General features: G+C 41.3%; 1 protein-coding gene across 8 annotated transcripts in view; it reads left to right on the forward strand.

Moving 5' to 3' along the window:
• Positions 1-27,937, forward strand: part of DMD (dystrophin) — a 1,922,593-nt gene that overhangs the window by 753,656 nt on the left and 1,141,000 nt on the right. For all 8 annotated transcript variants that reach the window (XM_019529123.1, XM_019529125.1, XM_019529122.1 and 5 more), the window contains 5 exons: positions 9,114-9,259; positions 10,336-10,548; positions 18,235-18,348; positions 23,661-23,816; positions 27,009-27,179. In XM_019529123.1, the coding sequence (XP_019384668.1) occupies positions 9,114-9,259; positions 10,336-10,548; positions 18,235-18,348; positions 23,661-23,816; positions 27,009-27,179 (800 nt within the window). The remainder of the gene's footprint in view (positions 1-9,113; positions 9,260-10,335; positions 10,549-18,234; positions 18,349-23,660; positions 23,817-27,008; positions 27,180-27,937) is intronic.

A 27,937-nucleotide genomic window follows, 5' to 3' on the forward strand; every position in this document is an offset into this window, starting at 1 on the left:
TGTGGTTAGGTAGCCCTCATCATGTACCATGAAAGTTTAAAAAAAAATAAGAAACTTATCCATATCACTGCTAGGCAGGGAGGTACCATATTTACTTGAAACAAGACAATCCTGAATTAAGACACCCCCCACAAAAATTACATTCTATATGTGGAAAAGTATATATTTTAAATATTATTTCATGTATAGAATCGAATCACTGGAAGGTTGTCTTAAATTCATCCCCACTGCATCAGTGGGGAAAGCAGTAGTAGGGGGGCATGTGGGGAAGCCAGTGAGGGTCAGGCAACCGGTGGGTGGCAGGTAGTGGGGTGGGTCAGAAAGACTGACCACTTCCCCCCCAACACATTACCACTTGCCCCTACTACTTGCCTCCCCTGCTGTTTGCCTCCCTTGTGCTTGCCCCCGCCCCAGCCACCTCTGCCCCCCACTCCCCACATCCTCAGGCCCTATCTCCCTTCACTCCATCTCTTCCCCCACAGCCTCTGGCCCACTGTCTCCTGACCCCTCTGCTGCCCCCTCCACTCTTGCTCTAGTGCCACAGGCTCCATCCCTGCTCTGTGCTTGCTCATGTCCCAGCCCATCCTAGGAGCAGTGGCAGCAGTATAGCAGTTTGGGCCCTAGCTCCCAGGCCCAACCCAAGTCACCATGTTGTTGTTGCTGCTACTGTTACTGCCGCTGCTCCTATGCTGGACTGGGGCCAAAGCAAGTACATACTCTGTGCCCCAGGCTGCAGCAGCGATGGAGCCTGTGACACTAGAGCAATAGTAAGTGACAGACCAGAGGCTATGGAGGTGGGGCAGGGGAGCTGAGATTAGGTGGTGGGGGCAGGTGACAAGGGGTCAGGCAGAAGCTACAGATGCCCCCTCACTGCTCATACTCAATTCCAAGATGAAAGGCTTTATCCTCCATGTTAAGGGGGGGAGGGGGGAAGGAACTTGTCTTGGAATCAAGTAAATTCAGTATTATCACCTATTTTTAATCACCTATCTAGCAAAGCCCATATGCATATCCTTAAGTCTGTCTGTCCTGCAACACGCTAAGCAATGATTTTAAGCACATTATATGAATTATTGATAAGAGATTTACTTAAGTATGTGTTGAAAATTAAGCTAAGTGCTTTGTTAATTTGGGCCCAAGGTCTTAATTATCAATCCATTTTTTCTCTGGTGTTATCTGTTTAGAATTGTATCCGTGTAAGGAAATACACAGCAAGAGTATTTCAGTATTAAATGTTTCTCATGAAGTATAGAAACAGTACACAGCATACACATCTCCCTCAAGATTATATTAATTATTCCCTTCAATTAAACCGTATTGTTTATTACAATAAATAAGGAAGAATCTGTTTGATCAGAATGTGCAGGTAAATGAAAGGAAGATGTAGGGATGATTTTCAGCAGCTGGTAAAAACATTCATTTAACAGTGAACAGTGGCACTGTCTCTTCAGATTTCTCTTGTGTAATATACATTTAATTGGATGCAGTGTACAGTTAAAGGACTTATACCACATAACCAGTAACTCAGGATAGACACTCTTCAGCCTAACCTGTAAAGCTCAGCTCACTTCTCAGTCCTATTGCTCTCCTCTCTTTGAATGTCTAGACACATGCTCCCAGGGTTTGGCCACCATTATTGGTCTGATAAAAATTCTTTCCTACTGATAAGAGGTGGAATGGAAGGAGGAATTTTCTATGCCTAGTAATAATGCAACAGTATTTTCCTGCTGTTATAAGAGGCACTACCTTTGAATATTTGAGAGCTACCAATTTGTATACTTTTTGTATTATTTCATGGGCCTGTAAATAAACTAGTGAATTAAAGAATCTAGTATCTCTTCCTGTCTGCTCCCAATTCAGTTTCTCATCTGATCAAGCCAGCATAGCAGACTTACACCTGTGTTCATATGAATATTTATGATATTGGGTCCCGTACTGAATCCTAAATTAAGAAATTAATAAATATTATTATTTAAAATGTATTAAATGTATATAAAATGTAAAAGCGCTTATTTGTATATAGGTATGAATAGGAGTCTACTAAAGTTGAAGAGGTGGCCAGCCAATTTTGTGGGTAGATCCTGGGCAGGGCTGCCGCTTTCATGGGCTGAGCATGGTGGGGCCCCCACCATGCCTCTGATTGGCCCAGGGACCTGGAAGTCCTGCTGCTCCCCACAGATTGCCACAAGGCCCAAACCCACAGCTTAATTACCCTGATTAAGCCCAGGGAAGCCATTAAACCAAGTGTAATTAAGTGTGGATGAACAGCATCCCTGGGCTTAATCAAGGTAATTAAGCTGTGGTTTTGGACCATCCCCGAGTGATAGGCTCCATGATTTTAGTGAGCTTGCTGCAAACCGCACCCCCCCCCCCCCCCCCCGCGGCCCCCGCACCCCCCCCACCCCCCCCAAAAAAATAATTCCATCCAGCAGAGAGTTTTGGAGCACGCAGGATAAGCAGGAAGGCAGAGCGGGTGCAGGGCAGGGTTGCTCGCTGCAGGAAGCACAGAGGCTGCAGCATCCATGCCTCCTGCTGTGAGCAGCCCTGTGCCAACACACCTTGCTACCCTCTCTTCCTTTCCCTTTCCCTCTCCGTTATTCCCCCCTTCCCCCATGTTCCAAGACTCTCTGCTTGCCAGTGAGTTGTAGTTTGGGGAGGTTGGGGTTTTTTTGTTGTTTTTTGCAAGCAAACCCACCATTTTTTCACAGAGCCTGCTTAAATTCACAATTTCCACGAAAGTCATGCAATCATGAATTTGGTAAGTCCCTAGGTATGAATACATGTGCTTAGAGAGAAGTAGTTATTAGTGTTAGTCTGAAGTAGGCAGAAGGCAGGGCAGATATGCCCTTCATAAATTAACTAAATCAAAGATACAGAGCATCACCTTGCATGACTGAGTTCAGTCTCACTAAAGCTTATATACTATGTCTCTGACATAGTATAAAGCGCAAATCTACCCTGCCTTCTGCATGTGTTTAGACATCCCCCTATATGCTATCATGACAGCAGGTATCTAGCAAATTAGTTCAAAGTTGTGCATTTTATAAGGGTTAGTATAATAGAAGCCAGACTCCTTTTTGATCTGTTATGTCTTACTTAGCTAACACTTGGTAATGTCAGGAGGGACTGGGAATAGGTATAGGAATTTGGATAGATGACAAACATACTGCCAATGCACAGTACCCACTGCCACTATTTACAAATATGAAAACTATAACTCAGCTTTAGAATTTCCTTTCAAATGGCAAACTTTGAACTATATCGGGATCACTGAATCCTTGCTACAGTTCTCCTTTGGCCCCTGTCTATCATATTCTCCATTCAAGGAATGTCTTATGAAATGACATTTTTAAAGAAGGGATAAAACAGCTGACTTAGAAAAAATGTCCATTTTTGAAAGCGTCTTGGGCACTGAAGGTCAGGCATTAAATACAAGCTTCTTAAATATGCAGTTAGACACAGAAAGGGATTTTATAAAACATCTAAAAAGATTATTACTTGGTTCCTGTGGTGTTCATTGAGCTCTAGGAGTCTGTTCAGTTTAAAAATAACTTTGAAAATATTTTCCATAGCTGTCTCAGACTGACTGGGACTTTGGCTCCTTAGTTATTTAGTCACTTCTGAAAATATTAACTAATAACAAGGATATTATTCCTTTTAGACAGATAAATTAAATAATGGGCAACAGCAGAAAAGAGATCACATCAAAACAAGAACCAAAAAAATATATAAATCTGTGGCTTCTGAAATACTGATATACAGTCTATTATAGAAATGTATTTATCCTAGTTAACAAGAAAACCTATTGTGAAAATACTGTCCAGCTTATAGTGAACAAAAATTTAAATACCTATGGCTTCACTGAAACGAGAAAAAGCTTTTTAAAGCTATGCTTAATGTTCAAACCAGTTTGCCAGTGGCTGATTCTAATCAGTATGTTTGATCCTGTTTGAGTTCTTATTTAGCCTCATGCATAATGGAAAACATAAATATATTGAAAACTGCTAGCTATGTTTATATGACTTTTCAGGGGTTTTTTGGGCATATATGAGGGAAGAGACTGACTTCTTTAAAAAAATATTATTTAAATATTAAAAACAAATGGTAAAAATGCAAAGGTGTGTGGCCATTCCTCTGGCTGATCATGGAATACTTGTCAGCAGCAAAAAAATCATGTCATCAGAGACTGAAACCCTTTTCTCCATGCCTCTCATGGGGTTACACATGTAAGACCAGCTGTCATCTTCCAGCTTACAGAGGGCCCCCTCACTGCCCCAGCACAACACAAACTGGTCCACGTTTTGTTGCAAGGTGAAGTGTCCAAATTCAATTATAATATACACCTGGACCAGGAAGCAGAAGAATAGGAGGATGTCATCAGAGCTGGTCCCTGCAAACCATTTTTTGCAGCTTTTCAAAATCATCATCTCAGCCTGGCCCAGCAGGAAGTTGGCCAAGAAGATCAAGTTCCTCTTTACTGCTCAATGTAGGATAGAGAAGATGTACACAGTCTCAGAGAAGTTCATCCCTGGCATGCCAAAGAGGGTGCTTAGGGCAGCAAAGAGTGGATGCAGCCGGGTCCATTCCAGGAAGGCATGGAAAAGTCTTTCACCACCACTTCACAGAAAGGGAATACTGCCGACACTGCCAGGACAAAAGTGACTGTGGCCTGATCTCCATGCAGCAGCTATCATTGGAGTTTTTTAGTTTTCTTGGCTCTGGGTAGCTTGTACTTTGGTGTTGTTGCCAGTAGGCACTGCCTCCAAGTCTTTTCAGGGTGAGTGTTAAAGACATGGGCATGATGGACTTTGATTGCACATGTGTACAGTGTCTTCCCAGACAGGAGAAGATGGGAAGTGGTGGGATCTCAAGACGCATCCCACCACTGTTCTTGTTGGGCACAAGGAGGAAAAGCAGAGTGCTGGGCTTGCCACTCTCATTGCTGTCCGCAGACGGAAATAAGCAGTGATAGAGGAGGTGTGTCTAGTGAGCTGCCATCAGGGAGGGATTGTTGTATGAAGAGGTAGTCTTCTAGGTTGGTAAATGCATCTGCAGGGGGGGCAGCTTTCTCTTCAGTCAAGAGGCACTAAGCAAAATGGATAGAGCTCAATCCAAGCTGGTCAGCCAGGGCTGTTGTTGAGAGCCATGTGGACTGAGCTGAGTTGAAGAGGTGGGTCAGCTTGATGATGTGTGATCAGACCAAGGACACAATGAAATTTCTATAGACAAGGATTGATGACCTCTGCTGCAAAGCCAAGGGATTCTGCCACAGCTCTGGAAATCACAGATGTCTGCCCTAGGGTCTCAGTTGAAGGTTGACCTGCCAGGGCCAAGCAAGGCTGTGGTAGAAGAGCAGCAGAGTTTCTCAGCCAAGATGATCAGGATCCAGCAGGAACCATTCCCAATCAGTGTTAAAGTCCCCAGTCTGACTCAGAACAGCAAAGAGCAACCATTGCTAAGGGAGACATTCCCCACCAAAGAGCAGGTGCTGAAGGGTTTGCAAATGGAAGGAAGCCACCTTGCTTGCCAGGGTGTTTAGGCACAAGAAACTCCATGGAGCCAGTGGCATCCATTCCAGAACTCCATGAGGAGCTTCTGGAGCCTTTTGAGCAGGGTGTTTGGCGATGACACACCTGTGCTACAGTAACACCTATCAGGTTGTTGAAGAACAGGATCTGTGTACATTAGGAGAGTCTGGGCAGGTGCCAGCACCACTGCTGTGTTCATGTCTCAGTCTCCTCACCAGGACCTTTCCAGTCTTTGGTTACATAGACTGGCAGGCCTAGGTAAATGCTTGCGGCTTGAAGCTATCCCAGCACCAGGACAGGCCTTCAAACAAGCCAGGGGGCTGAGCATCAGCCTGGTTTCCCAGCAAAAATGGGTCACTTCTGGCCATTTAATACAGGCTCAGGATGCACACTTGTAAGCTTGATTATACTCAATCAGGGACTGGACATCACTCTCACTGCTCACAGAAACAGTTGTGTCTTTGAAATACATTATCACCTTAACTGGGTAGCCAGTGGCAGGGGCTGGGGCTGATGGGATGGCCAGGCCCATCAGGTATTGCTGCAGTGCATAGAGTAGTGGCTTAATGGTTAGGGCATAGCGATTCTAGAGAGAGGGCAACCCTGTCAGATGCCTCTGCATACTAGGAACAGGGCATATAGCTTTCCATTCACCTTTAGGAGGCTTGAGATGTTATGGTACAGGACCATAATATCTCAAGTGGTTGAAGTGAAGACAGGTCCAAAACCAAATGCTTCCAGAGTCCAGAATAAGAAGTTTTTGGTGACCTAATGAAAGGAATTTTATGGATTCAGGGAGACATGGATGATGTTCAGGTCAAAGTGTTCTGTGGCTGCTATCAGGTCACATAGCAGAAACAAGCTGTCCTGGATGGTTCTGCTAGCTACTCAGTAGCTCTGTTTGAGGCAGAGCTTAACACAGGCTATAACCATTTTGAAGCAGTTGACCTGGGCTTTGCTCAGGATTTTGTAATTGGTATGTAGGTATGATACCAGTCACCAGTTTTTATTGTTACTGAGATCCTCTTTCTTGGACAGCAGCATGAGCACAGATTGGTAGCAACTGACCAGAAGGATCTTATTTTTGGGACTCTCCTGAAAGATGCACGGGAGGTCTAAGTCCAGCAGGGACCAAAACGTCTTGGAGAACTTGATGGGTTTTTGGGATAACTTTTTTTCAAGGCCTGGGGGATTCCCCATGGTGAGACCTTCAATGGCAGCAGTCAGTTCTGCCAGGGGTAGCTCCTGGTAAAACTCATCAGCCTCAAACATGGAGAGTTTAGGGAGCCCCTTGTGCAGGCATTGAATGGCCTCAGGGCAGGCACGCTTAGCTGTAAACATCTCCCTGTAGTGGCTAATGGCATACTGTAGGATCTCAGCAGAGACTGTAGGCACCTGGCCAGAGGGGTTGTAAGGTGACTGATGATACTTTGTTCTGCATGTTTTTTCTCTAGGCTGAAAAAGAACATGGTTGAGGCATCAGCCGCTGTAATTTCTTGGAAGTGGGCTCCAGTTCTTACACCCCAGGTCATAGCCTCTACCACTTCTCTTAAGTGCTTTATCAGGAACTTGAGAGAGAGAGTGACTTTGACCTCTTCAACTTTTATTATACAAATATTAAAAACAAATGGTGAAAGTGTGGCCCCCCCCAGGGGCTGAGCATGAAACACTTGTTATCAGGAAAGAAACATCATGTCACCAGAGAGTGAACCTCCTCTCCCCATGCCCATCATGGGGTTGCACATGTAGGACCGGCTGTCCATCTTCCATTTACAGAGGGCTTCCTCAAAGGCCCAGAACGACACAAACTTGTCCATGTTTTGTTGCAAAGTGTCCAAATTCAAATGTGACTTGTGCCTGCCCCAGGAAGTGGAAGAGTTGAAGGGTGTTGTTGGAGCCAGCTCCTGCACGAGACAGAACTTTATGTAGAATAGGTTAACAGCACCATTCATACATTTGTATCTAGTTCTTAGCTCTATTCCAGAGGTATTCCTTTATATAATGGCAATACAATGTGCCTGTAGCCTGAAAAGTTGTTGTCAACTTATACACTGTTGAGCTTCTACAAAAGTAGAACCCCGTTATTTATAAGGGTGAAAGATTACATTAGATTGAAATAACTGTGTTTCACATTATACCAAAATATGGATTAAGAAGTCTGTATTTCCTTCCTATATGTGAGCTATTATAAGGTAATGTTTTCTTTTTTCAGTCTTTTGGAGTGATGCGTTCCAATGAATGATGTATTCTACAATGGGAATTGTTCGTATGAAATGTGTCAGACAGAATATTAATTTAATGAAGAAAATAAAAGTTTTTAAAAAGATAAATTTAACTAAAGAAATAAAAAGTCTTAGTAATATAAATTTAACTGAGTGGCAGTAAAAGTCTTAAAATAGTCCTACTGCTGTCAAAGGTGGAAGAGTTCTGATATTTTTTTCATAAGGATGTTAATGGAGACTGGAATTTTGGGAATAAAAAGTTCTCCCAAAAACCCATTTAATCACAATCATAAGTTATTTTGATTTTCAGAATTATAAATGATATATGTACCTCAATTTGTGAGTACTCAATGAAAGACAGTTTAAAGGGCTCAGCACTTTCTGAAAATCGGGCCATTTTACATTGTTTCAAGATGAACCTTCAAAACTTGAGGCATTTAGAATAATGAATCACCCTGAAAATCTTGTCTAAGCTTTATTGGTCATTGTTTTATGAGAATATCATCAAGATAGAACTTAAAGCATTATTTAAATATGTACTTTATCAATGTTACATTTTGTGCAACTGTGAAAGTTTTTTAAAATGCTTTAAAAGGCCTGCATATTGGGGGCACAATAGATATAGAGCAGTTTCATTGTGTTTTAGTTCCATAGTATAGTATGATACAAATTGGAAAATATTTTCTTTCCAAGTAGTTGTGTTATTCATTTGTGATTTCTCAGGGACTGCAATGAAAACTTTTGTTGGGGGCAGAAGGGAGCAACTATACTAATGAGTTGCTCGTGTCTACACCAGATGTTGTCTATTTGGGACATCTGTAATGTCAGTTTAATGGGCATAGTCTAATAAAACTCAACTTCAATTTCTCTTTACATTAATGTTATAAGCTTTTAACAGATGTCCTAAGAAGAACATTTTACTTCTAACAAATACGTTAAACACACTAACATGAGCTATAAAAATGGTTATGACCTTTCTTACAGCAGTTCTGAAAGTTGAACTTAAGTCCCCGTAACACAGAAAAATAAATGCAACTTAAAAGGAGTTTGCCCTATAGTTGATTGCCCTATAACTACAAACTACCATACCACACCAGAATTAGTGAGTGAGTCAAAATAGAGCAAGCCCAAGATACATTATGCATCCTAATTATTAGGACGAATTAATGAATTATTAAAAAATATTCTGCTTCAACACCTGTTTGGATATATGTTTTAAAAATCTGGTGAAATCCTGGTCCTATTGAAATCCCACTGATTTTAATAAGGCAGTTTTTTACCCAAAGCACTGTTATTAATGATAAATAAATAAAGTGTGATGTGGCTTAAATGTCTTCCTTCTTTTCTCCCCCATTTAATGCAGTTTTTGACAGTATGCCTCCTGCACACTATAAGGAGACACTGAGCACTATCCTTTTGTGGATCCAGCAGTCAGAAGCCAAACTTTCTATACCTCAGGTTACTGTCACTGAATATGAAATAATGGAGCAGAGACTCAGGGAGCTAAAGGTAAGTTTACAGAGTAGATTAAAAAAAATGCTAATTGAAAAACACAAGGAGAGGGAACCTTAGCTGCTCTGAATTATCATAATTCCATGACAATTTAACCCAAGGGCTTTAGAGAGAGGCTTAAGGACTTAGCCCAAGGGCCTGAGAGAGAGGCTACTTACTGATGATGACAGGTTGTAAATTTTAAAGAAAAAAACACAATGGTTGATTTTTGCCAGTTAAATGCTGGGAAGGTTCTGAACACCTTTAGGAATCACTTTTGCATCTCTGCAAGGGAAATAAAAGATTCTCACAGAGATATTTATAGTTATTAAACATAGATTTGGCTTGTTTTATTTCCCAACGCATACAAGAAAACACTTATTTGTGCTATGAAAAATACCTGGCATATACTTTTCTCCTCCCAATTCTCCCAACTCCTGTCAAGTCTCCAAGCAAAGACAGATGTCGGATGAGTTTTGCCAGTGGGCATAAAGCTTCTCTGCATTTGGACTTCAATATTGTTTTATTATCCACTAGCTAAAGAGTATAGTGTTTGATACAGCTGCCAATGAAAACATGGAAATACAAGGAAGAAATACTATCTGCTTTTACAAGTAAAATTTTAAGTAAAGATTTCACAAATTTTCTAACCAGTATATAGATTAAAAAATCCAGATATTTAAAAAATATTTGAGAAATTATTGTTCAGCTACATCTCATCTCCATACATTTTTATTGATCAGACTTCCATTTTGAATGAAAGTATAATTATTAGGGTCATAATGAGTTATTTAATAAAGCAGGCAATGCCTTGACTTGTGTGATGGGGAATGTATGTAGATAATTCATATTAGCAAATATATGCATTTCTTATTAAGTAGACAGGATAAAGATACAATTATATTTAGTATTTGGTATGCCATTTTTTGTAAATTAATTATTAGTAGAATTGTTTTATACATGTTTGTAGTAAATATAACAGACTTAGAATTTATAAGTCTTTGCTTTAAAATGTTTCACTGTATCTGAAAAAAAGAAGTGTGTTGAAAATAGCATGGCACATTCCCAATTTTATATCACATTTCGTATCACAGGCTTTGCAAAGTTCTCTGCAGGAACAACAAAAAGGCCTAAACTATCTTAGCACAACTGTGGAAGAGATGTCCAAGAAAGCCCCTGCTGAAGTCAGTCAGAAATATCGATCAGAAATTGAGGGCATCCTTGGACGTTGGAAGAAATTATCAGCTCAGCTCGTGGAAAATTGCCAGAAGCTTGAGGAGATGATGACCAAGCTCCAACAGTTCCAGGTTAGCAGGATTTCTTTCCGTCATTCTCCACTGTTAAACTATCTTACAGAATCCAGTGGCATAGGAAATGGCACAGCATGCATTTTTATACATCTCTTCAAATTCTTGGAGAGGAATAAAACATAAAGGTGGAGTCTGCAGTTGATTCATATGGGTGAGATTGTTATCTGGCTTTGTGTGTTTAAACAAAAATAAATGTATATAAACATTTCTAGACTTTTGACAGTTGCTAGAATGTTAATTGATTGGCATACAGATGATCCATTTCATAGATTATATGTATGAAATCCTTACTAAAGTGATATTGATAATTGGTTATTAGTTGAGTTCAACTGAATGAGGATTTTCCGCTAACTTCTTACCTTTTGGCTATTTTTGCTCATTTTGAAGTCAGATTGATTACTGAGTGGGAACAGAATCAGATCTCCAGAGATCAAATCTTTCAAACATTTATGCATGAAAGCAACATAAACTGTGTTGACTTTACTGGGTCTACTTCTATTGTTGATGATATCACTCCGTATATTGTGGTAGCATATTGACATCACCAGTCAAGTATCAGGATTTTCCTTCTAGTAAGGATATATTATCCATATTTGTTTGTAAACCACCTATTCCCACATGTTTTAGATGTCTTAGATAAATACAAAAATAGGAAGGGAACACTTCTGAATCTATATGTTGTGACGTGAAAGATGTAAAACATGAATTCTTGACATATCTTATGAAGACTATTTACGTAACCCTTTTGAATAAATTTATTCCTCTTTCATTTTTATGTAACCTTAAAGTTTACATAAGGTTGCATCAAAATGTGCAAAGTATTTTGAACAAAGTACTTTATACTTCCATGAAAATGATCATTTAAATACTATAAAGGAGAGGCAATGAAAGTGATGAAGGTTGAAGTCCTGAAGTCATACTGAGAGCTAACTGTCATAAAATAGATTCCCACAGTGTTCCTTTTAGAATGATGAGTATTGTAAATATATGAATATCTTTGGCCTTGGTCTTTAAAGTAGAATATGATTCATTATTACTTTTATATTATAGCACTTAACGCAGTAAGTTATGAGCTGACTGCTGTTTCCTGGTGAATCCAACACAATCCTCTGAGCAAGAATAAATGATCTGTCAGTAGGGTTTAGATGTTTCTGCATCCCAGTTTCAGCAGAGATAATCCCAGTTGAAAAAGACCAAAAAATTCATTAATCACATTTGTTTTGATATTGGTCAATGTTTTAAGTAAACAAAAATGTGAAAAATAATGATTATATTATCGCCAATACAGCAAATTTGCAATCACCACAAGAGTTGAAAAGCACTAAAATGCAGGTTTGTTTTGCTTGGTAGCACTCTTACCTTCAAGACAGAAAGGTAAATTGGGGAACAGGAGAGGAATACCAAAGTTTGGTTTTTTCTTACTGTAGTATAATGAAATGTTAGCAGATGTATTTAATTGCTAACTTTGAATCCAAGTGCTAATTAGACTGGCTTCTTATGCATTATTGCTGACTTTTTCGGAGAGAAGTTAAAGAAGGTAACACTGCCACCCTTAAAAAGAGGTGGTGATAAATCTCAGGATGCTGAACAGTATTACCTTACCCAGTAAAATATATATTTTCAAAAGCTATGTGAGCTACAGCTGAATACAAAATGACTGCTCTGTTAGTTCTTGCAGTCATTGCATTACTAGGATCACTGGTAGTATGCAATACTTTAAAAACTTACTGGTTTTGCAGCCCTTGAGTATAGTTGGAATGTTTAGTTACTTTCAAAATTCTTGCTTTGGTAATTTCTTTGCAATTGTTTCTTAATTGAGTATGCCATAAACGATATGTTCAAATCACTACTGATCACAGGTAAAAATTATACTTAGGGCCAGATCCTATCTTATCTATTAGACATCTAAGTGGCATTTAGGCATGTAAATACAATCTTTTTCCACCCTCCTTCAGTCATTAAACAGCTGTTAACACATCTACTTGTGTAACGCCTTCATTTTAGCCTTAAAGTTGTCACAGAAAGCATCAAGAAGACAACCTTCTTGGTTAATAATTTTTCATGAACTTGAGCAGGGAGTGGTAGGATTACACTTAGATGTCTAAATGCCACTTAAATCTCCAATAGGTGAAATTAGGTAAGGCCCTTACCTGTGCCAATTTCAGAATTCAAGCCTTTTTCTGTTGTTCTAAAATAGTATTTGGAGAAATCCTTACATTATTGATTGTCATGTGTTTATATCTCTGTTTTTTCTCATTAGTGAACAATGCTTAATCCATGAATGTTAAGAATTAAATTGTCCTCATAAAATCTGATTTTAGACTACTTTTAACATTGAGAACAAAGTAGAGAAGCAGTTACATTAAATAGCTCATTTGACAATTGCTATCGTAAAATATATTCATCACTGTTGTATCATTTACTTTTGTTGATTAACTTATGCCTGGTGGTATAAAACATATATGCCCACATATTTCAGGGGTGTAGGCTGTAGCTGTGTTGGTCTAAGGACATAGGCAGACAAGTTTCTGTGAGTAAAGAACTCATCTCAAATAGTTGGTCTAATAAAAGATATTGGATTTACCCAAAGAACCTTGTTTGCCCACACACACACAAACACACACACACGTATATATGTATGTGTGTGTGCGTGAAGGTCTTTGTGTGTGTGTGTGTAACTATGTATGTATATGTATTTTAATATTATAAATACCTTTGTCTGTCTGTCCGTAATGCTTTATTCGCACTCTGATTAGTTGTCTTGGAATCCAGAGTGCTTTGCACAGAGATACACGGCGAACCACCACCATGATAGTAGGGATTGAGGGGTCGGAGCAGCACTCACCTCACCCCCACCCCAGCTCCTGCTCCTTGGAGGCAGAGGGAGACAGCAGGGACCAGAGTGCTGCCATGATGCTTCAAGGCGGCAGCAGTGTGGGGTGCTGGCAGAGCAGTGCTGGCCTCTCCTTCCCCACATGATGGAGCACCACTATGACAGCGGGAACTGAGGGGTAGGAGCAGGGTGGGGGCAAGGCCAGCAGTGCTGGCCTCGCCTCCCTCCCGTCCATGCTCTTTGGAGCCAGGTGCTGGAGGGCCCCCACCAACAACAGCTGGTAGGGAGGGGGAGGCAGTGAGGAAGAGGGGACGGAGGGTGGGAGGCGGGAGGAGGAAGAGGAAGTTATGAGTGGCAGCATATCACTAGACATGGCTGCCCACTGCTGCAGTGTACCCAGCCCCGGCCACTGGCCACTGCCCACCACTGACCGCATGCAAGCTCCCTTCCCCGCCATTCCTGGGAGGCAGTGGCATGGGGTTGAATGGCAAGGTGTGAGGGGGTGCACGGGCTCACACCCAAAGCAGCAAGGGGGGAACTGGACTCAAAACAATGAGGGGGAGGGGGAGAATGGGCCCTGACCCAAAGTGGTGGGGGGAAGAGCGGGGAATGAGCCTGGGCTTGAAGCGGTGAGTGGGGAAGGGAGGGAGCAGGCCTGGACCTGAGGCAGTGCAGGGGAAGGGGGGGAAGCCACACCCCTGACCCATGGGGTGTGTGTGTATATATACACATATAAAGTATGTATGTGTATGTGCATGTAGGTCTTTGTGTGTGTGTGTACACACACACACACACACACACACATACAGCAAAGGCTTTGTTATCTGGCCCCCTTGGGGAATGGGGGGTGCTGGATAACAAAATATGCCAGTTAATTGAGAGGTCTGAACCGGCATCTTTGCCTGTTTGGGGTGCCACTTCTCCCACCATGTTCAAAGTGTCGCCACTCCTCCTGCTGCATTGCCGCCCCTCTTGTGGGCCTCAAAGGACAGGGAGGGATGCCCTGTGGAGTCTGCTATGCCCTGGGCCATGGAGGCTTGGCAGTGCAGGTTGCTTTGCCCTGGGCCATGGGGGCTCGGCAAAACTGCAGTTACCATGGTGGGCACTTCCAGGTTTGCTTTTACTTTACAAGCTGGCATGCCAGTTAATAGAGCATGCCGGCTTGTAAGATGCCAGTTAAGGCAGTTTTTACTCTGTGTGTGTGTGTGTGTGTGTGTGTGTGTGTGTGTGTATACACACACATATGTATACACATTAAAAGCTGTGTATATATACACATGGGTGTATACCCCCATGGGTCACGGTCTGGCTTCCCCCACTTCCCCCTGCCACCTCAGGTCCGGACCTGCTCCCTCACTTCCCTGCCCACCACTTCAGGCCTGAGCTCATTCCCATATATATATTAGGCCTGTGCAAAATGGCTAGTATTCACTTTGGATTTAGACGATTCAGAAGGCAGTGATTCAATTCAGTCATTCGAATCACTGTCCTGAATCAATTAGACCAAATCTGATTCAGAGATTCAGCTGTCTCTGAATTGGCTGAATCTCCAAATTGAACAAGCCCCATCTCCCACCCGCTCTCCCAGCCCTGTCAATGGCTGCTCTGCCTGGCCCCAGAGTCCCAGCACTTAAAAAATACAAACAAAAAAGCCCCACATTCACTGGCCAGGTGGTGGTGGGGGAAGCAGGTGGTCCCTGCTGCCCCATGCTGCATGGGGGCGCTCTGCCATGAGCCCCCAGAAGCCCCGATGGCTGCTGCAGCATCCAGTGAGTGCGGGGCTTTTTTTTTTCTTTAAGTGCCGGGCGGGGCGGCCATTGATGTGCCTGGGACAGTGGACAGGGCTCAGGGGACACTCACAGGGGCTGGGGGTGCAGGCAGAAGATGGAACCTGGCAGGGTCTCCCCCATGATCTCCCTCTCCTGTAGCCTCTCCCCCTTGCCCCCTACTTACTTGCACAGAGTCTAGGTCCAGCTCCCTGCAGTGGTGAGAGGGAACTGCCCAAATCTCTAAATCTCCTATGAACCTTTTCTGAATCAATTTGGAGGGTTTGGATCACTTCAGACCTTTTTATTGGTCTCCTGATTTGATTTGGATTCAGAGATTCAGCCACCGAATTGGGCTGAATCTCGTCTGAATCGAATCAGCAACCAAAGCTTTGCACAACCCCGTTCTTTATATGTGTATGTCTGTATGTGTGGGGGGGGGGGAACATTTATATGTATATATGTATATATCTATATGTATGTATCTGTGTGTGTGAGATGGATAGATAGATCACACACACACACATTATACACGCACACACATATATATACATTATTAGAACATAGAATGATGTATAGAGGCATTACTGTATTGAAAAAGTAAGTGTGATTCTATCTGAGAGTTAATTTCTCTTAAACTTCATCATAATGGTGATATAGTTTGGGGGATCCTTTTTATTGCTTTATTGAAGACAGTGAAAATGACTGGCTTCAAAGTTGTATGTGGCTTTCATCAACACTGACTTGACTTTTTTTTTTAAAGAGAGTCAAAAAAGAATTGCAATCCAACAGTTTTCAACTTGTATGCTGTGTTTCATGGGGTCAGGAGGAGAAACCAGCTGCATTTCTCTCCTACTCTTTTCTTCCCACCCCTGCCTTTTTTGTTGCAGTGTTAATGTTCTAATGGTGTTACAGTGCTAATTGAAATATATGGGTTGCCATTTTGTTCCCATATGGTCACCTAAGTGCAAGTTTTTTAGCTGTTACCATGAACAAAGTAACAACAAGAGGCTTTGTTACCTTAAGAGGTGATTGCAACAGACTAGGCTTGCTGTGTGGGGTAGGCAACTAGGTGAAGTCCAGTTGCTAGAAAGCAAGCAGACCAGAAACAAGGATAGGAGCTACAGCAAAAGAGAGGAGTCTGGCCATTAAGAAAAGGAGAAACCCTATGTGTGGCTAGGAAGCCACATGCTAGGAAGGGCTTGTATTTTGGGGCATATAAGCCCCACTGCTGGAGAAAAGCAGTCAATCTGGCCCCGCTTGCGACAAGGAGAGGAGCTCCTAGGGAGAGTGGCTGCAGGAAATAGGCCCACAGGCACCCAAGCCACTCAAGAGAGATGGAAGGAGAGAGCTAAAGGTAAAATATGATTTGCAGTGGGGTGGTGACCCAGAGTGGGGGTGATTTTTAGTTTCAAAGCAGTTTGCTTATATTTTTGTTGTGTTTACGTTTAACCAGAAAACTAGGTTGTAGCTATGGGGATGGTTTGGAGGCAACAGGGGCACCTGAGGGGCATTTAGCATAAAGCCCTGTAAAGAGCCAGGACCTCAAAGGGCTATACAGTGAAAGAGTAGCCTTACCTGGGGCAGGATTAGGTAGCAGCCTTGTTTAGGATTGGGAAACCAGCAGATGGGAAGGAGAGTTAGATAGGGCCAGGGGCCCAGAGCACATGAGAGTAAGGCAGGGCTGAGACCCAGGAGCCAAGGTCCAAGGCACTGGACCTGGGCTGAGGGGTGCATCCAGATAAAAAGGGCCAAAGCTTGGAAGACTAGGGCCCAGGCAAAAGTTTGGGGCTTAAGGGGCCAAATGTTGGGTCAGGGCCAAGGGGCCCCTTCTGAGGTGCTGCTGAGTAATACCTGAGAAGTATGGGTATGGCTTTGGGGGTGGCAGAAGGCTATGATGGTTGCCCCTGTGATGACTTGTAACCCAAGACACAGATAGGGCCACAGTGATTTAGTGTCTGAGGGGCAGGACTGGTGCCAGCCAGGCACAAGAAGTTGTGGTGAGGTGAACTGGGGCAATCTGCATAAGGGTTATAATATCCATCAAGATGTGGCAGCAAGGCAAAAAAGGAAGAGTACCCTGAAAGGCCAGAGTAGTACAGGTATAGCTTAGAAACCAGGGAGCATCACAGTCACCCTCAGAGCCAGTTCTGCTACAAGGACCCTCTCATGTTTTAGTCTCACTGGTTGAGTGGTTAGGGAACTTGCCAATGAAACTGGACACCTAGGGTGCTAACAGACCTGCACTTCCCACTGTAACTCATGGCACTTCGCAGAAAGTGCCATGAGTTACAGTGATTCCCCAGACTCAATAGACATGCACTGTTGAGTCTGTGTGGTTGTGGGATTGAGCTCCATTTTTGAGTGACTGCATATCTGCAGTCTAAAGCTCATTCAGAGAACTTTATTTAAAGCAACCCTGTCATCATTTTTCAGTGTGGGGACGCTGATGCATGTGACAGTCCAGGTGCTTTAGAGTAGTGGCTCTTGGAGCCATGAGCTTACGTAAGGTCTGACTGAGGACTGAGATCAGGATTCCTACATACCTCCTAGCTGATTCATTTTGTGCCCTCCAGAGAATCATGCAGCTTGCTCTACCATGGTTAACAAAGCAAGTGTAGGGCTTCTGCTTTATTTTGCAAGGACATTTTTTGCATACTGAGCTCTGCCAGTTAATGAAACAAGTTGACCTTACAGAACTGGCAAGTGCAAATAATTTGAGAACTTTAACAAGGTGGGATATATATATAACTGTCTCTGTGCATGTGAAGTATTATTATTATTGTTGTTGTTATGTAAGAAGCTGAAGCCAAGGTTCCTGTATTGCTTACATTGATTTTGTTTCTGTAACTTATTAATGTAGAGGGAGCTGTTCATTCCTGAAACTGAAATAGCTCAGAGAAGAACTATCAGAATACAGGCCAACAGCAGTCCCACCAAAAAGTGATTTTGATTGTTTGCAGTTTCAGACAGCTTTAGAATCTCCAAATTAAATTGTGATAACGTTGTTGTAGTGCCATGATGAGTAATATCACCACCAGTCACTGTCTGTATGATACAATAACATATCTTTCTGATAAACAGAATGACACTAAAACCCTGAAGAAATGGATGGCTGAAGTGGATGTTTTTCTGAAGGAAGAATGGCCTGCCCTTGGTGATTCAGAAGCACTGGAAAAACAGCTTGAACAGTGCACAGTAAGTATTTCTAATGTGATTGCTTGTTGTGTGTGTGGCCCTAGTTGAATAGGCAGGTTTGTATAGAACAAGAGTTGAGCCAGACGGCACAGACAAAACTGGAAACGTTTCATCCCAGGGACATGTGTGCTTCTTGCACTTTCTTGTCTGGAATGTTTCAAAATGTTGCAGCCTGCTCTAGTGCCAGAACATGTCTGCTACAGCGACCTGCTGCTCTGCTCCTCGCTCATGCCATCACAGGGGCAGGAGGTAAAGGGGAGAGAAGAAGGCTGAAGAGCAGAGGTAAATGTGTTAATGTGTTACACAAATTGCCAATTGCTCAAATCACGAATGAGACTTCATAAAGGGGGATAAGGCAAGGTGCCACATTTATTGGTTACATGAGTTAGACATAGACGTTCGGACACACCATTCATACAAACACACACAAATCATCATACACATCATTACACGTGGGCATACACATACATAAAACAAACATTTCATCCACACATACACCAGATATAATTACCAGCAATAGTTGCTCAATATCAGCCCAGAGTTGCCAACCCGGGATCATTGAGTAGATGATGAAGTTTGAAGATAACAGCTGGAGCAGAGTGAACAGATGCACCTGTGCTCCGATGAAACAGCAGTAGAGAAAAAGACTCACCCAACTTGGCATTTTCAAAGTGTTCTTTTATAGGGATTGGCATCTGTTGTTTCAGTGCTTTGGGGTTTTTCCGTACTCAGCTTCTCTTTTTGCAGTTGTTCTTCATTTGTCTTCAGCTTACCTTTAACCTTGGACTGTTCTTGTTGCCCATCTGATAGAATTTCTTATGTTATCTCCTTTCTGCCCTCGAGCTTCAAAGGGATTCTTCAGCTGTTTGTTAGTTAGTTAGTGGCTGGTAACTTACATTTGGCACCTTGTTGCTTACATAAACCGTTAAACCTTCTTCTCCTGTCTCTATGCCATTCTCTCACCATTCACCCTTTTACACACACTCATACATAAAGGCTACGTGACGTTCATTCACTTATGTCAAGCAGAAGGATACAAAATGGAGTTTTCAAGTTGCTTACAGGACAAGACTAACATGGTTACATTTCACTGTTATTACACTCTGTGTTAACATCAGCTATATTAGTTCAGTTCATGCTAAAATGGAGGGTCCCTCTGCCATGAGAAGTCTGACAATCTGATCCCAGTCTCCTCTACCACTCCCTTCTCCCTCTCAGAGAGCATTGGACTGCAGAGCCTATCTCTGATGCCAGCAGGGGTCCCTGAAGTTTTCAGGAATCTGGCAGTAGGGGACATTGTGGGAGAAGTAAGTAGCCCCAGCTCTGGCAGGTATGTGGGTCCAGGAATGTATGAGGGTGACCCAGCAGTGCCCCAGGTCCCAGAGCATGACCAAGTGGCTATAGACCTAGCAGACTATCTACCTTAATTGACTCATCTGCCCATCTACATGAACCAAGAAGTAAAACATCATAAAATAGAACTTTGTTTCAAGAGGTCCTATTTTGGAGTCTTTCAGCCACTTTGGGAACATTTCAAAGGGCTTTTAAGCATGTCCAGCTGGCCCACTGTGATGTTTGAAAGGCATTTGAAGTATTTTGTTACACGTATCCACACTACAGGTTTTTTATCCTCTCCAAAAATAAATTTAAATCTGACTGTGCTTTGCTTTTGTTTTCTTTCATTTATTCAATTGGTAAGAACCTCTCAGTTATCTGGTTTTGGAGAAAATGCTTAAAAGGGGTTAGGGTGAGAGGCTGAATATACCAAAAAGAGGCCGATACAGTGTTACTATATCATTACAGTATTTCTAGCGTGGGTAGAACAGGAAAGACTGGCATGAAAATTCTTATACTATTACATTCTTGGAGGGAGTTGGGGTGGGGAACTTTCTTATCATTTGGAAAACACCTAGTATTTATATACTTGTGCAAATTAAATTATAAATAATAATTAGCATTTAGGATGACCATCTCTTGGGAACAATATATTTATTTTCTACTTTTCTTCTTGTAACAATGTTATGATAGCTTGTTATTTAGGCAAAAAGAGTGACAAAATTGGCTGTTTTTCCATTACACAGTTGCACCTTTTTTAGGCAGTCTGAAATAAAGGTGGCAGGCTGCACAGACAACAGCAAAAAAAGAAACATGCATTTAAGAATGGCCCACGAGTACACTCACATTCTGCAGCATCAGGAAAATGACTGACAGTGTGGCCAAAACAAGCACATCTTTGGTGACAATTTTTCTGGTAGACATTCAGCTGCCATGGGATGGGTATAGTAAACATGCTTAAACAGATAAAAAGAGCTTTACTTATGAGAGTTCCTTCACTCCTTTGGGCACAGGGAGAATGAAAACATCTTATTTATACAGTAGTTCCATGATTTCCCTACTCACAATATTTAGAAACTTTGCTTGCTTTACAAACAGAACTTGTATATACTTCTTAAATAAAAGTAGTGTGCCCCGTGGCATTTACAGGCTATGCTGGATGTGTCAGAAGTATGTATACCTGAATTGTGAGCATTGTCTGCAAGCATTCTCTGTAGAACATACAGTTTTCAAAAACCCAGTCAACCCCTCCCAAAGACCTTAGTTCTAGCATTATTAGAAAATAATTTTCTTGTTTTCAGAGGTATTAAATATCTACTTCTCTTATTTAAGTTAGTGGACACATTTTTTCAGATGGGAAGTTTTTGACATCAGGTCTTATATAACTTGTTCAAAATATACTTCACACGTCTATTGACACACACAATTATGAACAAGAACTCTTTTTTATAGACACTGTAGGGTACATATATTAACTTGCTCACATTTTGTACAAAAAGCACACACTTTATAAACATTAGGGGGGAAATGTGACTTCACTATTATCCAATTTTCTGAAAACCAGCTATTTGGCTTACTGAAGACTCTGCATGTATATTTATTGTCTATTATGTAATTTGTGCCAGAAGAGCTTTTTGATGTACCTATTATTCACTCATTATTTATAGGCTGTTCTGACTTCACCGGAAGAACTTATGAGGACTATGAATTATATCCATTATTCCCACAAAAATTATAATGCCAGGGTTGTTCCAGTAGTGTTATAGCATCATGAAATATTGATATTTCTATCACAGGGTTTACAAACTCTTCTGACTATCCCAACCAAGGTTGTAAGTGCAAAGAATTTTGTAACCTTTAATAATCCATATCTATTTGTTTAATGAAATTTATAAACTCTGTAAATGCTTTGGCACAGAGAGTAGACTTGTGAAACACAAACATTGAACTCCCAGGGTTACAAACTCTTGAGCAACTTTCTATGTTTCAAATTACTCCTTCCTTATAAGCTACATGGACAAAATCTTTTCTTTTACTGGGCACATCTACATGTGCTATTAATATTATAAAGGCTTACTATGTGATAAAATACTGTGCAGTAAGCCTCCCCTGGGAGCACATCTATACATGCTCCCTGTTGGGAGTAAATCTGCTCCCAAGGGGAGCAGCCTGGTACAAGGCTACTCCTATCCTGTTCTGGCTCCCTGCAGCAGCCAGGGGGAGCTCCAGGCTCCCCAGAGTGTTATCCTGGGGGCTGACAGGGAGCAATGGGCTAGTCCCCATGCACATAGGGCCAGCAGAACTCTTCCAGCTGCAGTGGCAGCTGTCTTCTTGTCCTGTACGCATTTGGAGGTGTCCTCATGTGCAGGGAACTGGGAGACAGCTGCTGCTGCAGAGCTTTCCTAGCCCTCTGCACATGGGAACAAGCCCCATGCCCAACTTGGCTTTCCACACAGCTGGGGGCTGGCCAGGAACTGTCCCACTTCTGGGGAAGCTTCCAGGTAGCCCCTGGCTGAGCAGGGATTTCCCTGAGCAGCCTGGGACTGGCCAGGAGCTGTCTGATCCTGGGGCAGGTTCCAGCCAACTCCGGGCTCGTGAGGGAAATCATCATCCAATCCAAGGCTGGCCAAGAGCTATCCTGCTTCTGGGGCAGCTGCCAGCCACCTCCAGACTAGATGCTGCCCCAGAAGCAGGACAGCTCCTGGCCAGCCCAAGGCTGCATGGGGAAATCCCCGCCCAACCTGGAGCTGGTTGCAAGCTACCCCAGAACCATGTCATGTAGATACACCACTCTGTTGTAAACTCTGTAGGTCCACTTTCCTGAGAAATTTCCACCATGAAATTTTTTTTCTGGGGGACTTCCGAATCTGTAAGATCTTTCTCCAGAAGAAATTGAATGAATGTTTGTACACTCCTAGTTCCACTGGGAAAGTAGCAGTTCTCCTGGTAGAAACATAATGTCTGTATGTGATCTGAGTTTCTAATCACTCTCTCTCATTTCAGGTGTTCTCTGCTCTACCTTTCTTTTCTGTTTTTTCTCCCCCAATTATGCCTTCATTTCTTTTTTCATATTGCATGCAATGTTTGATAGAAACCCTTCTTCCAGATGTCAAACACTCCACATTCTTTTCCTAGGACCCACTTCTTTTGCCTTGCTTACTGTTTTTGACTTCTCCTCTTCAATTTATTCCTTCTTATTAGACTACCATCTCTCTAATGCAACACATTTTTGTTTGCTTTAAATATCATGCCATCCTCCCTTAAATATCCTTTTTATTTCTTTACGCTTTGGGTGTCAAAATGAGATTGTAAATATTGGGGCTTTTTTTTAGCTGTTTGTTTGAATATAAAAGTAGTTTTATGATACCTTCTTACTGCCTACTACCCATCTTAGGTCACTAATTTAAGTAAATACAGGACTGGGGCAGGCTTAAGGCTGGGCTTCATTCCCTTGTGCAATTTAAAACAGCCTTTGGACTGATCCAATTTACATTTATATAGTTACAGCCTCAGGGCCAGCTCAGTATCTGGAAATAACATGACCAAAACCTGAATTTGGCCTTTATCAGAAGGTAACTTCCTGGAGTCACCTCTACAGGGACAACTATTTGATAGTCAAGCAAGATATCTTTACAATCTATTTGTATCATGAACATGAGAAAAAAAGGTACTAACATGGCTCAGAAGAAGCCCCATTTCTCTCTTAACCCATACTACATTATAACATTGTATAAAATTTATTAAGAGCAATTAAACACTGAAGGTAAAACTGTATTATATCTTTCATAGAAGAACTAATCTCATAAACTAATTAAAGGTTTCTCATTCTTCCACTCTATGTATTTTACATAATGTTATATACGTTGATTGTGGTAAATTCAGTTCAAACCTACACCGATTATTTATTTATTTAGAGATGGGATATCTACAACTATATTTTTGTATGCTGCTTGCATAAACCTCTGCTATTCCTTTAGGCCTTAGTAAATGATATCCAGACAATCCAGCCCAGTTTGAACAGTGTTAATGAGGTTGGAAAGAAGATGAGAAATGAAGCAGAGCCAGAGTTTGCTTCCAGAATACAGACAGAACTAAAAGAACTCAATGCTCAATGGGATCACATTTGCCAACAGGTACTAAGTCTCTTGCTGTGTCTGGCATTCTTTTAATTAACTTTCAGATTTTTCATTGGCATAAGTCCTCCCTTTCTTGGCATAGACAATGAATGTGAGAAAAAAATCTAGACATTCCTGGTCCACGGTAATTAACCTTCCATCTTAGAAAGTTTATCTAGCATATAGAAATATGTGGAGAGTAGCTCTCTTAATCTATGTAATTCAGTCTTGCTATATTAATCATGGCTGTTGTAAAATTAGCTTTCTATGATCTAGATTGCTTTATCCAAAACCTTCTCAATTTACTAACTAATGAACTTCTGTATTTATTCAGTTTTCACTGAAAATTTATTTTTGCTCATTACTGAGTATAGTTCATTACACTGAATAAGAAGTCATAACACACTAAATTTTTACTTGTATTTAGACTTCAGTACCTTGACATTCTTTCTCTCTATCCATCTAGTTATCTAATTTAGGGCCTCAAATGTATGGCCAAAATGTGGATATAGATGTATTGGTAGGCCTCAAAAAGTGGGATGCTTCATATTATTTTACTATGGTCATGGTAAACCAGTAGTTTTATTTGCTAAGAGAGGGTATCAGGGAGTTAACAGTAGTCACTCCAAAGTTAAGGCTCTGTATAAAAAAGATAAAAGGATTAAAAGATCCTTTAAGGATTAAAAGGATTAAATGATAATCCTTTCAATTTAATGGTTTGTTATTGCGAGTATTCTATTCATGTTTCACCCACTTTAGCTTGTTTCTTGTTAAATCAAAGGTATTTTTCACTACATCTGTTTGTACCTTGTTTAAAAAAATATTAAAGATGCTTGCACTTTTTAAAATGATCAATGTACAAAAATTTAAGTACCTTGACTTTCAGAATGAGATTTTGGCCCCCATGTCCTCATACCTCTCCCCATGTTATTGGGTAATAGCTATAAAATGTCATTCTGCTAATTTTGTCATAAGTCATTTATTCTACTTTTATCTCAAGAACAACAACAAACCCTCTGCTGTCTTTCTTACCTCTTACCAGAGATAGCAATTTTGGTAATGATAGCTAACCAAGAAGAAAGAGTGTGATTAGAATAAAGAATGTCCTAAAATAGATCTAAAGATAAAAAGACATATATCACCCTATACTGTGCCTGTTCACAGACAAAAACTGTAGTAACATTCCTTAAAGAAGCAAGCCAAGGTCAAAATTCTTAAAGCCAGCCTTCACAAAATATAGCTCCATAAAGATACTTTTATAAAATGTTTATGAATGACATTCTGTGATGTGGTTTCCTGTGGTAGCTGAAGCCTGGATCCAGTGACTCAAGAGGTCCTTTTTAATTCTTTTTTCCAAAAAAATCTAGAAAAAAACAGATATTTCAAGCTGCTAGTTTAAAGGTTTCTGTTACTAAGATAAACAGTTTAGGTAGGGGAAAGAAATGATAATTGAAAAAGTAAGGAAGTCAGTAAATATTGTTGTCCTTATGTTATAAATAGAGGAATTGAGGCCTGGATTATAGAAATGAGTTTCTGTTTATGAAGTGGATTAATTATATCTGTCCAGAGTAAAAAATTAGTAAAAAAAAATACTATTCATTGTAAAAAGTCCTTTCCTTGACTTCTGAAACCACTTAATTTGTTTTGCAGGAGAAATTCCATTTGACTGACTTGAACTTAGGATCATAGGAAAGTGGGGCTGGAAGAGACCTCACAAGTTCATCTAGTCTAGACCCCTGCTCAAGGCAGGATCAGTCTTGACTAAACAGTCTCAGCTGTCTGTCCAACCTGATTTTTAAAACTTCCAAGGATGGGGATTACATAGTTTCTTTAAGTAGCCTGTTCCAATGGTTAACCACCCTCATAGGCTAGGGACAGATATTCAAAAAGCCTAAGCCTAAATTGATTCAGTCTTTGCAGGTTAGTTTAACCTGGCTAGGTTAAATCAGATTGTAACTGCACAGACATCCCAGACATACAGGCACATGCCTGCAGTGGCTCAGACTAGAACCCAGAGGGGAGGGGGAAGAAGGGTGCTAGAGCAACCCTCCCTTACCTTCCATAGCACTGAGTTAAGGGGAGTATGGCCCACCCCCAGCAGAATGCTCTGATTAGGGAGGAGTTCCTCCACTCCTGATCAGCCCAGCAGGGAATTGATAGCAGTGTTTATCACCCCTGTTTATCATCCCAATAAGAAAACAACAAAGGGGCATTACCTGCTGATTCTGCCTTTGTCCTATCTGCCACAAGATAGACTGTAGCCAGCATGTGGTCTGCTAGCTAATAAACAGACATGTCTCAGCAAGATGGAGGGGAGGGGGGATTTCCTGCTTGGCAGGGAGTGGGGAGAGGAAGTGGGAGAGCAGCCTGCAGTCTCTGCTGGAGCTCCAGCCAGGGAGCAGAGGGGAGGGGCCAGCTCTGCTGTGGAGCAGAGAGCCCCACCCAGCCCAGAGAGCATGCCCAGATGCTGTGGAAGTCTGGTTTATCTTAAACCAGCAGAGGGTCTGGGACAGACATTGCATAAACCAGTTTGACCCAAATTAGTTAAGTATTGTTGAATCGTATCTTTTTGATTGCGGACCTTTTCTCCAGTCTATCCAGGTCACTCTGGGTCCCTTTAACTCCACGCAACTTGGCAATGTCTGCAAATTTGTTAAGCATGCAGTCAATCTCTGTAGTCTCTGTAAAGGTGTTAAGTTCTCTATGATGTTTTATATCATTTTTCCTCATGACTTTCATGGTATTCCTGCTGTAATAATTCTTTTCAATATGCTGCTGCTGTTAAAATTATACTTTGTCAATAGGTATTCATAGCACATCTCTTCAGTAGTAGCTATTAAAATGCACACAAGCAGTGAATATAAAAATTATTTCAGGCTGCAGGTATTTGAAAAAGAGATATGAAAAAATATATATGTAGAATTACTATATATGCATGCAGTATTACCTAAAGCCTAGTAGCCAAGGGAAAATTGCCAGTGGGAAGTTATGTACTCCTTTATAAATTATATGTGGCCACTTAAATGTTATCCTTTTCTGTACTTCTGGACACAGTACAAGTGTTAGCTTTTTGTTATACTTTTTTGTGGATCCTTATTTGTTTGATTCATTGTTAACATCTGTAGTTTTTGCTCTTTACAATGATAATGGCCTTTAAATATGTGCAACAGAATCTTATATCAAATATCATTTCATAATTCTTTTCAAAAGGCCTTTGCTAAGAAGGCAGCACTAAAAGGTGGCTTGGATAAAACTGTGAGTCTTCGAAAGGATTTGTCAGAGATGCATGAATGGATAACGCAAGCTGAAGAGGAATATCTGGAGAGGGATTTTGAGTATAAAACACCTGATGAATTACAGAAAGCAGTTGAAGAACTAAAGGTAAAAGACAAACTGACTTATTTAATTTATGTCAGAAGCTCTTGGAACAGAATTTGCACACAATCTGTTTGCTCATTTAAAGGAGTTGCCTTTTTATATCTCTTAGGGAAATCTGAAATGTGAAGCAATAGGTAGCTTAAAGTAATTTGTTTCAATTTGGAGTCTGTTGGAAGATTCTTAAATCTTCATAGTACTTCATTACTTTAAATTTTGTTTTTTGTTTTTCTGTTGCCTTATTGAATTCCAATTCTTTGCAGAATCAGCATTGATTTAATTGGACAATAAAATAATGTTCAAGGAATCAGTTCTTAGCAGTAGTTAACCACTAGGGCTAGGGACAGACATTCAGAAATCCAGAGCCTGAATCAATTCAGTCTTTGTAAGTTAATTAAACCTGGCTAGGTTAAATCAGTTTTGTAATCAGACAGACATCCCAGAAATGCAGGCCCATGCATGCCAGTGGCTCAAGCTAGAAGATGGGGGATGCTAGAGCAGCCCTCCCTCCCTTATACAGGGCTGAGCTGAGGGGGACATGGCCAGGCCCTGGCAGGTTGCTCTGATTATTTCCTGCATGCTCCTGAGCAGCCTAGCAGGGAATGTTTATCACCCCTAACTCAGTGTTTATCAACTCATTAAGAAAGCAAAGTCTCTCTCCATTAGCTAATGGAACTCTTCTTATACAGCTTTCCAAGGAAGGACATTAAACTACCTGTCTGCTCCAAAAAGCCTGTCTACCTGTCATCTCCCACAGCATGGAC

This window comes from Crocodylus porosus, unplaced genomic scaffold (genome assembly GCF_001723895.1).
Source record: "Crocodylus porosus isolate Cpor-Errol unplaced genomic scaffold, CroPor_comp1, whole genome shotgun sequence".
NCBI classification, from domain to species: domain Eukaryota; kingdom Metazoa; phylum Chordata; order Crocodylia; family Crocodylidae; genus Crocodylus; species Crocodylus porosus.